Here is a 13046-nt window from a genome sequence, read left to right as displayed (position 1 = left end):
CCCCAAAAAAAGCGTTAGACATCCAACGTCCAATCGCTACGTGCGCTGGCCCCACTTGGAGTGTTTCCCCTAGATAGCACAGCCATAAAGTCAGGATTGGATATATTGTAAAATATCATGAAAACAAAAATTGTATTTTTGGTCTTAATTTAAGGATAGGATTAGGCATAAGGTTAGCAGTGTGTTTAAGGTTAGGGTAAATGATAGGGTTAGGATTAAAATCAAATGTTAAGAAGACATATTGTAGAAATAGGCGGGGTTGTCTTTGTGGCTGTGGTAACTAGTGATGACCCGTTGGTGACCACGTTCGTTGTGTTGTGACGGCGCGGGTGGATTTTTTATTTGTTTTATTTAACCTTTATTTAACTAGGCAAGTCAGTTAAGAACAAATTCTTATTTACAATGTCAGCCTACAAAAAGGCAAAAGGGGACGGGGGCTGGGGGCGGGGTTAAAAAATATAGGACAAAGCACACATCACGACAAGATGCACTACAACACTACACGAAGAGAGATCTAAGACTGGATGGATGGGTCTTAGGCTCGCAAACGATGTTACTACACTGAACAGAAATATAAACGCAGCTTGCAACAATTTCAAAGATGTTACTTTAGTTACAGTTCATATAAGGAAATCAGTCAATTTAAATAAATTCATTAGGCCCTAATCTATGGATTTCACATGACTGGGAATACAGATATGCATCTGTTGGTCACAGTTACCTTTAAAAAATGTGTCTCACAATGTGCCTCAGGATCTTGTCACGGTATTTCTGTGCATTCAAATGACCATTGATAAAATGCAACTGTGTTCGTTGTCTGTAGCTTATACCTGCCCTTACCATAACCTCACCATGGGACACTCTGTTCACAAAGTTGACGTCAGCAAACCGCTCGCCCCCTCACAACCGCACATACTGCCAAATTCTCTCAAACGACTTTTGAGTGGCTTATGGTAGAGAAATGAACATTCAATTCTCTGGCAACAGCTCTGGTGGACATTCCTGCAGTCAGCATGCTAATTGCACGCTCCCTCAAAACTTGAGACATCTGTGATATTGTGTTGTGTGACAAAATTGCACATTTTTAGAGTGGCTTTTTATTGTCCCCAGTACAAGGTGCATCTGTGTAATGATCATGCTGTTTAATCAGCTTCTTGATATGCCACACCTGTCAGGTGGATGGATTATCTTGGCAAAGGAGTAATGCAAAGGAAAATTGGCAAAGGGACATTTCTGGGACATTTTATTTCAGCACTTGAAATATGGGACCAACACTTTACATGTTGCGTTTATATTTTTGTTCAGTGTAGATTGGGCCAGAAGGTTGAATTCATTTCAACAATAAACATTTACACCCAACAGCAATCTCATGCCAAAATAGGCCAGCTACTAAACCACCATACAGTGACTAGGCCTATATGGGTATATTTAGCCTACAGGAAAATCATCATTTCATGTGGTGCAATTATACATATAATAAAACATTTTAATTGCAATGATCACTCAACATTTCTAAAAGTCTGTATATGAAGTTTTAGAACATGTCACATTTCAGAGCTAACAATTAGTGCCCATGGTAAACTTCTCATAACATCCCATAATAACATCAGGGACGAATTATAGCGTTGTGAGGGCACAACATCTCAGAAGAAGTAGATCTGCTCGTATCCAGTGAAGTTGCCAGCGTAGGTTGGTGTGTAGTTGTATATGAGTGACACGGCCTCTTCCTCAGGCTGGTCGAAGTGATGCAAACTTCTCCTGCCTTTTAACATAGAATATAACTTTATTGTGCATCCAAAAGGCCAAATTTCACGATTTACGAAACCTCACTATTTATCACTACACTGTCATAAAATAACATGTACAATACAATATACTGTATGTGTCTGACTGTAAAGAACACAACGATTAAACTTCAATAGGTGTGATCTGATTACCCACCTTCATTGACAAAGAACTCAGCCAGTAGGGAGGCAACGCGTACAGCGTCTGAGGAGTGGGGGAAGTTGAGTTTGGGGTCCCACTGGAAACGGTTCACCTCAGGATGCCACTGGACCCCATAGAAGGGGTAGGTCCTCCCTGGGGGGGAAGACAGTTCCAAACTCAACACAGGATCTCACGTTACCTTATGACAGTGAGCAGACTACACCCTATTTCCTTAGACGCCCTTCCTGGTGGTGAGCAATCAGAGCAATAGTATTATTACACTATACAATTTAATGAATACAATTATTATAATGATAACAACCATTCATTTGTACAGCATAGCTCATACAGAATATGCAGCCCACCCAAACTGCTTTAAGCAAAAAACTATGTAAATCACTGTGATCTGTTACAGGCCCATTTTGTTCACTGAATGGATGACATGTTTAAAACTGTAGTTCTACTTGTAGTGGATTATACCTTCCATGGTTGAGACAAAGATGGCACCATTCTCAGCTGTGTTCGTGGACAAGATGGAGAAGAAACTTTGTAGCTTCTCATTTTCCTTGAATGTCTGTAAGCAAAGAAGTTTGATAGTCAACACCAGTACAGAGTCGTATTGTGTTCAACAGAGCTGTACACTAACCAATACTCATTTGAAATCTGATTTGCACCTTCACGGTCACTCCATATTGGTGAAAATTCCCTGTCAAAGCTTCCTGGGATAATGCCTTCATGACATCAATGGGGAACCCCTGGAACATTTGACTGGAATGGGCCTCTGCAGGGAGAGAGGAAAGACATTCCAATGTAGTTCTTTAGGTTACAACCACAGGGAGCAAAATTCATCAGTCAAGAGGAAGCATAAATGCACTACATGAAGATAGAAACTGTTTTGCAATAAGTGTGGGAGTTGTCAGGATGTAGTTTCCACCATGAGCTTCATTCAGATTCTGACATAAGACCACTCTTCTTCTGTCTTGATCGGAAGTATTCCCTGCCCTCCAGTGGTCAATTTTAGCATGTGCAGCATAAGGAAGTCTTCAGACCACATGGTCTATGCTTCAGACCCAGTCCCAAACCGTATCCTTGACCTTATCCTTAGCACTTGACTCCCCTACAGAGGTGTGAATGGATTGGGCCATACCTTTGGTGAGGTTCAGGGGAAGGGCCATGTTCTCAGCTGTGGTTTTGGTCAGCAGGTTCTCTCCAGCCACCAGACAAGTCAGCAGCTGCATCCCCAGACATGTGCCCCAGATAGGGAAAGAGTCTCCAGCATCATTGGCCTGAGACAAGGGAACACATCAGGCTATTAGACAGTTTTGGGATAATGTGAGATGGTTACTGATGGTAAACATACATGCAATCAAATGGACAGATGTAAAAAGAGGCCTACAGAGCATTAGATAGACAGACAGTAGCCGGCTTTGCTCAGCAGCACCACTGACCTTGAGGGCAAGCCGGTAGAAGATCCCTGCCACCTTGGCAAAGTCTGACGTCTCTAGATCTGACGAACCTCCGATGAGCAGCAGGCTGTGAGATCCATCAATCAATAAATCAATCAATCAATCATTTTACATTTGGTTTGCAATCACGTAAAAACAATAAAATACACACAATTCCTATATAGGAAAGAAATGATAATATGATAGCCTACCCATTAATCGACTTGAAAATGTTCTCATACTCATCAGTACTCTGAGTCAACCTGTAGGAGAGGAACAGGCACTGATTAAAAGGGGTAAAGGTTTTAAAGGTTTGAGAAATACATTTTTGGATGACCAGCCATGCACAGTTATAGGCTGCTATGTTCGATCAGTTATTAACAGGATGTGCCCCCTCTCAAATCTTCTCTACTTTTGCATATTTTTGATAGTGATTGTCATCAGATCGTCAACCAAAGCCTAATATTAGCTCAAGGGAACCTGACTTAACATATAACACAACAATTACACATTCACTTTATTTCATAAACAAAGTTATGCAATGCCCCTGTGTGAAAAAGTAATTGTCCCCTTAGACTCAACTGGTTGTCACCTTTAGCTGCAATGACTCCAACCAATGACTCCTGTAGTTTTTTTTTCACCCCCTTTTTTCTCCCGAATTTCGTGGTATCCAATTCGCTGCAACTCCCGTACGGACTTGGGAGAGCTATGCGTCCTCCAAAACACAACCCAACCAAGCCGCACTGCCGGCCAAACCCTCTCTAACCCGGACGACGCTGGGCCAATTGTGCGCGACAGAGCCTGGGCTCGAACCCAGAAACACGCGATACAGTGCCTTAGACCACTGCGCCACCCGGGAGGCCCATCTTCCTGTAGTTGTTGATCACTCTCTCACATCGCTGTGGAGGAATTTTGGCCCTCCCTTCCATGCAGAACTGCTTTAACTCAGCTACATTTGTGGGTTTTCAAACTGTTCGTTTGAAGTCCTGCCACAACATCTCAATTGGGATGAGGTCTGGACTTTGACTTAGGCCATTCCAAAACATCAAATGGGTTGCCTTTTAGCCATTTTCATCTAGAATTGATTGTGTGTTTTGGATCATTGTCTTGCTTTATGACCCAGCTGCATTTTGGTTGAAGATCTGATAACATTTACTATCAAGAATATGCAAAAATAGAGGAAATCTGAAAGGGGGCAAATCCTTTTTTTTAAGGCAGTGTAGATGAACCCCCTTGGGGTTCAAAGTGTCTGGATTTCGCTTTGTTTGAACATGAAACAGAGGAAAAAGGATTCTTCTCAAAAGTGAGAAGTATAGAACTTTATATCGGCCTACCTGATAGGTAGCACTCTACTTCCTGCTGACTCTATATACTTTACATAGGAAGCAGGGATGTAGGTCTTTCCAAACGGCTTCATCACATCATCTTCTACTTCTTGAGTTAAAATTCCTGTGGGACATACAGACATTATAAGCTACAGTCCATAACAGTATCCATCCAGTAGGACTTCTCAAATAGTTCCAGTGAAATGTGATGAGAGTATCTGTAGACTACATAATGAGCAAAAGTAATTCACTGTCTTCAGTTTCTGCCTTTAGAGTTGATTCATTTTCATTAATATATAAATTGTATAACAATTTCAATTTTGCATGTATTGACTTTATTCCTCTTCAAAACAAAGTTATTGCTCTATGCAACCTAATTGTTATTTTTAGCAAAATTCCATATTCATACATGTACATTTATGAGTCGAAAACCTCTGTTTATTACTTTTGAGAATTCAATTTAGCAATCAATATATTAATACAATTTCTTCTTCTCATAACAAAGCAATCAAACTCAATCTTTGTACAGGTCTTAATAATGTATTGTCTGTATTCCCCTGACTGTTGTTTATAATGTTTGTATACCGTTGTATACTATTTGTTAGTTTTTTCTATATTGTATATTTTTTATCGTTTTACCCAACAACAAAAAACAATTCTTTTTTTTACGCACCAATAATCGGTCGGTTGTTGACTGGACCCGGCTGTCGTCTCGTCGGTAATGAGTCGCTCCACGGGACGAAAATGACATGTAAACACAACACCACAGTGAGTAACATTTTCTCACAGTTCAGGTCGAACAGATCTGTCTGCCCTGTATGACAGTGTGTTATTAAAAACTAAAAAGGAGGAAGCGCTTATAGAAAAAGCCTGCAAGACAACTCCTACTAGATGTGCAAGGGGGAAGTCAGGAGATTCCAGTTTGACATGTGAGATTTCTTTAAGCACACGGTCCTGTGCAGTATTGTATTTAAGGTAAGAATATCTGTAATTCCACCAGACAAACATATTTATCCGGTGGTTAATTGAGCCATAACATAATTGGAAATGGAGACTTCTTTGTTGCAAAATGTGTATGTGGTCATTGTTTGCATTAGCTGGTAAATCCCAGATGGTACATTAATGAGCCACATCATATCTGGCAGTGGACCCAGGTAATTCTGTTTTAAAGGCCCAGTGCCGATTTTCCTGTGTTTTATTTACACTATATTGCCACACTATGAGGTTGGAATAATATTGTGAAAATTATGATAATGCCCTTTCAGTGTAAGAACTGTTTGAAAGGAAGGATTTAAATTTCTGCCTGTTTTTGGTGGGATGAATTTTTGGCCTGCCTGGTGTCATCACCAGGCGGTAAATTAGTTTAATATACCAATAAGAAAGAGTTCCAAACCTCTCTGCAAATAACAACTAGTTTTCAGTTTCCCCCTCCCAACTCAGACCACTCCCAGACAGTCCTAGCCAAATTATTGCTTGAGAACTGTATCTTTGATTAGATCTAGTTTTGTTTCTTTTTGCCAATTTTAATTGAAAAAAGTCACAGTAAGCTAGTTAGTTTTGAACCAGAAATCAAATCAAATGTATTTATAAAGCCATTCTTACATCAGTTGATATCTCAAAGTGCTGTACAGAAACCCAGCCAAAAACCCCAAACAGCAAGCAATGCAGGTGTAGAAGCACGGTGGCTTGGAAAAAGTCCCTAGAAAGGCCAGAACCTAGGAAGAAACCTAGAGAGGAACCAGGCTATGAGGGGTGGCCAGTCCTCTTCTGGCTGTGCCGGGTGGAGATTATAACAGAACATGGCCAAGATGTTCAAATGTTCATAGATGACCAGCAAGGTCAAATAGTAATAATCACAGTGGTTGTTGAGGGTGCAACAAGTCAGCACCTCAAGAGTAAATGTCAGTTGGCTTTTCATAGCCGCTCATTCAGATTATCTCTACCACTCCTGCTGTTTACAGAGTTGAAAACAGCAGGTTTGGGACAGGTAGCACGTCCGGTGAACAGGTCAGGGTTCCATAGCCGCAGGCAGAACAGTTGAAACTGGAGCAGCAACACAGCCAGGTGGACTGGGGACAGCAAGGAGTCATCAGGCCAAGTAGTCCTGAGGCATGGTCCTAGGGCTCAGGTCCTCCGAAAGAAAGAGAGAAAAAAAGAGAAAATTAGAGAGAGCATATTTAATTTCACACAGGACACCGGATAAGACAGGAGAAATACTCCAAATATAACAGACTTACCCAAGCCCCCCGACACATAAACTACTGCGGCATAAATACTGGAGGCACAACCCAAGGGGGGGGCGCCAACCCGGACAGGAAGATCACGTCAGTGACTCAACCCACTCAGGTGACGCACCCCTCCTAGGGACAGCATGAAAGAGCACCAGTAAGCCAGTGACTCAGCCCCCGTAATATGGTTAGAGGCAGAGAATCCCAGTGGAGAGAGGGGAACCGGCCAGGCAGAGACAGCAAGGGCGGTTCGTTGCTCCAGTGCCTTTCCGTTCACCTTCAAACTCCTGGGCCAGACTACACTCAATCATAGGACCTACTGAAGAGATGAGTCTTCAGTAAAGACTTAAAGGTTGAGACCGAGTCTGCGTGATTTGATATTGAGATAAAACGGCTGGATTGGACCTTTAAAGGCCAGCAGAGGATAGGCTCCAGACAAGACTGTGAATTTTGACCTGCTGAGTGAATAGGCTATTAATTTAAGGTGTCACCTTTTCATATAGGCTAACCCTGTAGAATTAGAAGAGACATGCATTGAAATAGTAAATTACATTTAAATTCAAACGCCTATACAGATGAACCGATGACATGATGTTGAGATGTGGAGGTACAGTATTTTTGCCATGGGGCATGGTGTCATGCTGGGAGAAAATAGAGAAGTCACAGGTTCTGTGGTTGGAACCCGGAGCTTCTGCAACACGAGGAAGAAACAGGGAAGTACTAGGAACATGTATTCACACATACTTTAATATGTCATAGTAATTGCATACTCATATCAGCTTGAAACATACAAAATACTCAATAAAAAAATGTATGTTGCCGAAAATGTATACAACACAAGCTTAAGTTACAGTAGGCTACATAATATTGCCACTTATTTCCCAATAAGACAGGTTTCTCAAGTTTGACCTCCAAACCATCAGCGGTCTCATCTCTAAAGGGAGGTATGTAAAAAAAATATTCTACAGCCAGACACTGCTAGGAAAAGCAGAACATGGAATACAGCTAAACATTGAATACTGGGAACTAGAATGCAAGTCTCCCACATAGCCTACACCAACTTAAAAGAAAATTACACTCCAAAACTATATTTTGGTATTTGTTTCATTAGTCCACTGCTGGTACAGTACCAAAATGTTTTGCATGTCAGCAATTACATTTTCAAGATATAGAACTGTCAAAATACAGAAAGTGTCACAGTATGATTCTTTTTGCATACACTTTCCCAAACAATAAAAGGTTTGTGACCCACTGCTCAAATAGACCAAAGAGAATAGAACAGAAGCTGATATAATCAGTCTTCTAAGTGTAGGTAGTGTTGCGGAGGTGGCCATACAGTTTGGTGTCCAGGTTGATGAGCTGTCGGAGGAAGCCTCTGTTGGGGATCACACCGCGGTTTTCCTTCACGGCGCAGATGGCATCCACCAGGGTCAGGTTCTGTCTCAGCATCAGGTAGGCAAGAACCAGGGTGGCTGAACGACTCACCCCCACTGCACAGTGCACCAGCACTATACCTGAGGGAGAGGTGGGGGGTAGAGGGTAGAAAGAGGGAGAGGTGGTGCGGTAGAGGGTAGAAAGAGAGAGAGGTGGGGAGGTAGAGGGTAGAAAGAGGGAGAGGTGGGAGGGTAGAGGGTAGAAAGAGGGAGAGGTGGGGGTAGAGGGTAGAAATAGGGAGAAGTGGGCGGTATCAAGAGGGAGAGGTGGGGGGTAGAGGGTAGGAGGGAGAGGTGGGGGGTGGTAGAAGGAGGGAGAGGTGGGGGGTAGAAAGAGGGAGAGGTGGGGGTAGAGGGTAGAAAGAGGGAGAGGTGGGGGGTAGAGGGTACAAAGAGGGAGAGGTAGAGGGTAGAAAGTGGGAGAGGGAGAGGGTAGAAAGAGGGAGAGGTGGGGGGTAGAGGGTAGAAAGAGGGAGAGGTGGGGGGTAGAGGGTAGAAAGAGGGAGAGGTAGAGGGTAGAAAGAGGGAGAGGTGGGGGGTAGAGGGTAGAAAGAGGGAGAGGTGGGGGGGGTAGAGGGTAGAAAGAGGGAGAGGTGGGGGGGGTAGAGGGTAGAAAGAGGGAGAGGTGGGGGGATAGAAAGAGGGCGAGGTGGGGGGGTAGAGGGTAGAAAGAGGGAGAGGGAGAGGTGGGGGGTAGAAGAAGGGAGAGGTGGGGGGTAGAAAGAGGGAGAGGTGGGGGGTAGAGGGTACAAAGAGTGGAGAGGTAGAGGGTAGAAAGAGGGAGAGGTGGGGGGGTAGAGGGTACAAAGAGGGATAGGTAGAGGGTAGAAAGTGGGAGAGGGAGAGGGTAGAAAGAGGGAGAGGTGGGGGGTAGAGGGTAGAAAGAGGGAGAGGTGGGGAGGTAGAGGGTAGAAAGAGGGAGAGGTGGGGGGTAGAGGGTAGAAAGAGGGAGAGGTGCAGGGGTAGAGGGTAGAAAGAGGGAGAGGTGGGGAGGTAGAGGGTAGAAAGAGGGAGAGGTGGGGGGGGTAGAGGGTAGAAAGAGGGAGAGGTGGGGGGGTAGAGGGTAGAAAGAGGGAGAGGTGGGGGGTAGAGGGTAGAAAGAGGGAGAGGTGGGGGGGGTAGAGGGTAGAAAGAGGGAGAGGTGGGGGGGTAGAGGGTAGAAAGAGGGAGAGGTGGGGGATAGAAAGAGGGCGAGGTGGGGGGGGTAGAGGGTAGAAAGAGGGAGAGGTGGGGGGTAGAAGAAGGGAGAGGTGGGGGGTAGAAAGAGGGAGAGGTGGGGGGTAGAGGGTACAAAGAGTGGAGAGGTAGAGGGTAGAAAGAGGGAGAGGTGGGGGGGGGGAGAGGGTACAAAGAGCGATAGGTAGAGGGTAGAAAGTGGGAGAGGGAGAGGGTAGAAAGAGGGAGAGGTGGGGGGTAGAGGGTAGAAAGAGGGAGAGGTGGGGAGGTAGAGGGTAGAAAGAGGGAGAGGTGGGGGGGTAGAGGGTAGAAAGAGGGAGAGGTGCAGGGGTAGAGGGTAGAAAGAGGGAGAGGTGGGGAGGTAGAGGGTAGAAAGAGGGAGAGGTGGGGGGTAGAGGGTAGAAAGAGGGAGAGGTGGGGGGTAGAGGGTAGAAAGAGGGAGAGGTGGGGGGTAGAGGGTAGAAAGAGGGAGAGGTGGGGGGTAGAGGGTAGAAAGAGGGAGAGGTGGGGGGGGTAGAGGGTAGAAAGAGGGAGAGGTGGGGGATAGAAAGAGGGCGAGGTGGGGGGTAGAGGGTAGAAAGAGGGAGAGGGAGAGGTGGGGGGTAGAAGAAGGGAGAGGTGGGGGGTAGAAAGAGGGAGAGGTGGGGGGTAGAGGGTACAAAGAGTGGAGAGGTAGAGGGTAGAAAGAGGGAGAGGTGGGGGGTTAGAGGGTACAAAGAGGGATAGGTAGAGGGTAGAAAGTGGGAGAGGGAGAGGGTAGAAAGAGGGAGAGGTGGGGGGTAGAGGGTAGAAAGAGGGAGAGGTGGGGAGGTAGAGGGTAGAAAGAGGGAGAGGTGGGGGGGTAGAGGGTAGAAAGAGGGAGAGGTGCAGGGGTAGAGGGTAGAAAGAGTGAGAGGTGGGGAGGTAGAGGGTAGAAAGAGGGAGAGGTGGGGGGTAGAGGGTAGAAAGAGGGAGAGGTGGGGGTAGAGGGTAGAAAGAGGGAGAGGTGGGGGTGGGGGGTAGAGGGTAGAGAACATGGATTTTTCCCATTAAGCACAGTGTGGTACTGTAACTTCCCCTCTGGAAACTCCTGCTTCCTTTCAGTGTGACCTTTTACTGCTTTGCAGATAGAAATGTCGTGTTTGCATAGGAAACAATTCTTCGACATGTACAATGCACATTTCATCATACACTTGGCCATACCACACTTTTAACATTATACAGGCATTTTCCATCGGAACAATGTATTACTCTGTAAGAAGCTAGTACATACAATAAATGATGAAGTACTTTAGTACAATCAATGAGGTAGTACTTCACTTTTAAACTCCCTTTTTGAACTTCCTCTCACCACCTCCACTGAACAAGCCCCTGGTCTGGACTTCCAGCTCCCGAGTGGCGCAGCGGTCTCAGGCACAGCATCTCAGTGCAAGAGACGTCACTACAGTTCCTGGTTCGAATCCAGGCTGAATCACATCCAGCCGTGATTGGGAGTCCAGAAGGGCAGCGAACAATTGGCCTAGCATCGTCTGGGTTTGGCCAGGGTAGGCAGGCCGTCATTGTAAAGAAGAATTTGTTCTTAACTGACTTGCCTAGTTAAATAAAGGTTAAATAAAAAAAATACTTCCACTCACCTCTTCCACTGAACAAGCCCCTGGTCTGGACTTCCACTCACCTCCTCCACTGAACAAGCCCCTGGTCCGGACTTCCACTCACCTCCTTCACTGAGGGCCCTGTGGATGAAGTCTGCGGCAGTCTGGAAGTTGACACTCATGTCAAAGTTACAGGAGTCATGAGCCTCGATGCCAAAGTACTTGATGTTCATTCCTAGGTAAGTCTCCGCACCGTCTCGCCGTTTACTGTGGTTTGCATTCAAGACGTGGGTGACATGATGGTTGGCCAACTGGTGGACATTCGTACCACTGTCCCTATGAAAACCACAAGTTTCAAGATTATTCAAAAACATTATCGCATAACTATGAAAATGGATGTTTGCACATGTTGAGGACAAGACTAGAATAAACGAATATATGCAGTCTACAATGAACAAGTAACAAATAATTTCCAGGTCTGTTGACAAAGTTCTGGACACTGAGGCCTGACGTTTATGCTAGATCTATATAGATTGGATAAGAACAAATATCTGGCAATCTGATATTAAGAATTCACACTACTGAGGTCCACATTGGGAACTATTATCAGATAAACCTTTGCACTTTCCCAACACCGAACACAGCACTCAAGTTACGTTAGAGGGCCCAAGCATTTAAAAACTGATTTATGATCAGCTCCCCTTACACACATCGGAGCCTTGTCCAAATAATGCCTTGGATTAGTCTCTATGGAGCCGACGACATACAAAATTCTTGTCCACTTAAAGTGACCCTAGGTTAAATTCCATTGTCAACCATTATGAAAGGAAAAGTATTGTCACTGCACTTACTGGTCTCCAATGTAAAGTCTGGGCCACACTTCGTCTGCATGGCTGTTGATGGCTTTCCCAGTGAACAGGAGTCGTTCCAGCTCAAACACAGCCAGCCCCGGTGAACTCAGGTCAATCTCCACCTTACGAGGAGGGGGTCTGTCGTTCCAGGATTGGGGGAATTTGGAGGTAAAAGACATTTTGTTCTGCTTTTAAAATATCTGATAAATCTCTAATACAATACCTACGCGGGTTACATACAAATCCAGTTTTTCTTCAAAGTGGTTTGAAGCCCAGTCCGAGAATGAAGATAATAAAACAATATATATGTTGCAGATGCTGTGTTTTGCTGGAACCGGTCCTTGGAAAAAACAGTGTAAATGATCCCTAATGTATGAAGGATCTGTCTATCACCGTGCAAGGGCGACAGACTATATCTCCATACTTTTTTCTAGAGCAGCAAAAGTAATGATTGTAGGTTTGTTTCACAGGAATCCTAAAGAGGGATGAACAGGTGTAGGTTTTATACCAGTGCTTTGCTTCAGAGTTGCTCGCTCCATGGAGTCTTCAGAGCCATCTGATGCCCTGTCCCACAAATCAAATTCAATGCGTGTTCCACAAGGCTTGGAGAGACTGTGTTTTGCTTTCGCATCAAAATAGCTACCTATTTAAAGATCTGAACGCTAGTTGGCAGGCAAGGGTGTATGTGCTGCCATCTCAACTTCACCAAAATACATTCATTTCATTTTTCTCATGGCTAGTCATTCTGAGATAGGGTTTCTTTAGGGAGGTAAACTATTCACAGAATGGATCACAGAATAAATTAAATCCATAGAGAAAATACAGTACCAGTCAAAAGTTTGGACACACCGATGGGTTTTTCTTTATTTGTACTATTTTCTACATTGTAGAATAATAGTGAAGACATAACACATATGGAATCATGTAGTAACCAAAAAAGTGTTAAATCAATCAAAATATATTTTAGATTCTTCAAAAGCAGCCACCCTTTGATTTGATGACAGCTTTGCACACTCTTGGCATTCTCTCAACCAGCTTCATGAGGAATGCTTTTCCAACAGTCTTGAAGGAATTCCCACATATGCTAAGCA

The 13046-nt window shown here is 44.5% G+C and overlaps 2 protein-coding genes across 3 annotated transcripts; both read right to left on the bottom strand.

The window, feature by feature from the left end:
- Nucleotides 1–1226: 1226 nt before the first annotated feature.
- Nucleotides 1227–6052, bottom strand: LOC106580573 (gamma-glutamyl hydrolase). Its single transcript, XM_014161776.2, has 9 exons — nt 5370–6052; nt 4706–4820; nt 3584–3634; nt 3375–3459; nt 3074–3212; nt 2601–2707; nt 2407–2500; nt 1942–2079; nt 1227–1762 (listed from the first exon to the last, which is right to left on the bottom strand). The coding sequence occupies exons 1-9, from the start codon at nt 5473–5475 to the stop codon at nt 1644–1646; spliced, it is 954 nt and encodes a 317-aa protein (XP_014017251.1). The 5' UTR covers nt 5476–6052; the 3' UTR covers nt 1227–1643.
- Nucleotides 6053–6791: 739 nt separating this feature from the next.
- On the bottom strand, nt 6792–12640 carry LOC106580574 (dual specificity protein phosphatase 26). Of its 2 annotated transcripts, XM_045703314.1 has the most exons (4): nt 11956–12640; nt 11229–11440; nt 8261–8438; nt 6792–6827 (listed from the first exon to the last, which is right to left on the bottom strand). In XM_045703314.1, exons 1-4 carry the CDS (start codon nt 12132–12134, stop codon nt 6821–6823), a joined length of 576 nt encoding a protein of 191 aa, XP_045559270.1. In that variant the 5' UTR covers nt 12135–12640; the 3' UTR covers nt 6792–6820. The 2 variants fall into 2 exon arrangements, with proteins under 2 accessions (XP_045559270.1, XP_045559269.1); XM_045703313.1 differs by lacking the exon at nt 6792–6827 and having other exon boundaries at nt 7654–8438; nt 11956–12635.
- Nucleotides 12641–13046: the final 406 nt, after the last annotated feature.

Source organism: Salmo salar, chromosome ssa20 (genome assembly GCF_905237065.1).
Source record: "Salmo salar chromosome ssa20, Ssal_v3.1, whole genome shotgun sequence".
NCBI lineage: Eukaryota > Metazoa > Chordata > Actinopteri > Salmoniformes > Salmonidae > Salmo > Salmo salar.
This window is presented reverse-complemented; position numbering and strand designations above follow the sequence as displayed.

What these genes read in the sequence shown, in the direction of transcription:
- LOC106580573 (XM_014161776.2), bottom strand. Translation starts at nt 5,475, where the DNA reads ATGTTACTCACTGTGGTGTTGTGTTTACATGTCATTTTCGTCCCGTGG. An exon ending in AGTAGAGTGCTACCTATCAG is followed by an intron (nt 3,635 to 4,705) that starts GTAGGCCGATAT and finishes CCTCTCCTACAG; the next exon opens with GTTGACTCAGAGTACTGATG. An exon ending in TCCCCTGAACCTCACCAAAG is followed by an intron (nt 2,708 to 3,073) that starts GTATGGCCCAAT and finishes CTCTCCCTGCAG; the next exon opens with AGGCCCATTCCAGTCAAATG.
- LOC106580574 (XM_045703313.1), bottom strand. Translation starts at nt 12,134, where the DNA reads ATGTCTTTTACCTCCAAATTCCCCCAATCCTGGAACGACAGACCCCCT. An exon ending in AGACTTTACATTGGAGACCA is followed by an intron (nt 11,441 to 11,955) that starts GTAAGTGCAGTG and finishes TGGTTTTCATAG; the next exon opens with GGACAGTGGTACGAATGTCC. An exon ending in CAGGGCCCTCAGTGAAGGAG is followed by an intron (nt 8,439 to 11,228) that starts GTGAGTGGAAGT and finishes CCTCTCCCTCAG; the next exon opens with GTATAGTGCTGGTGCACTGT.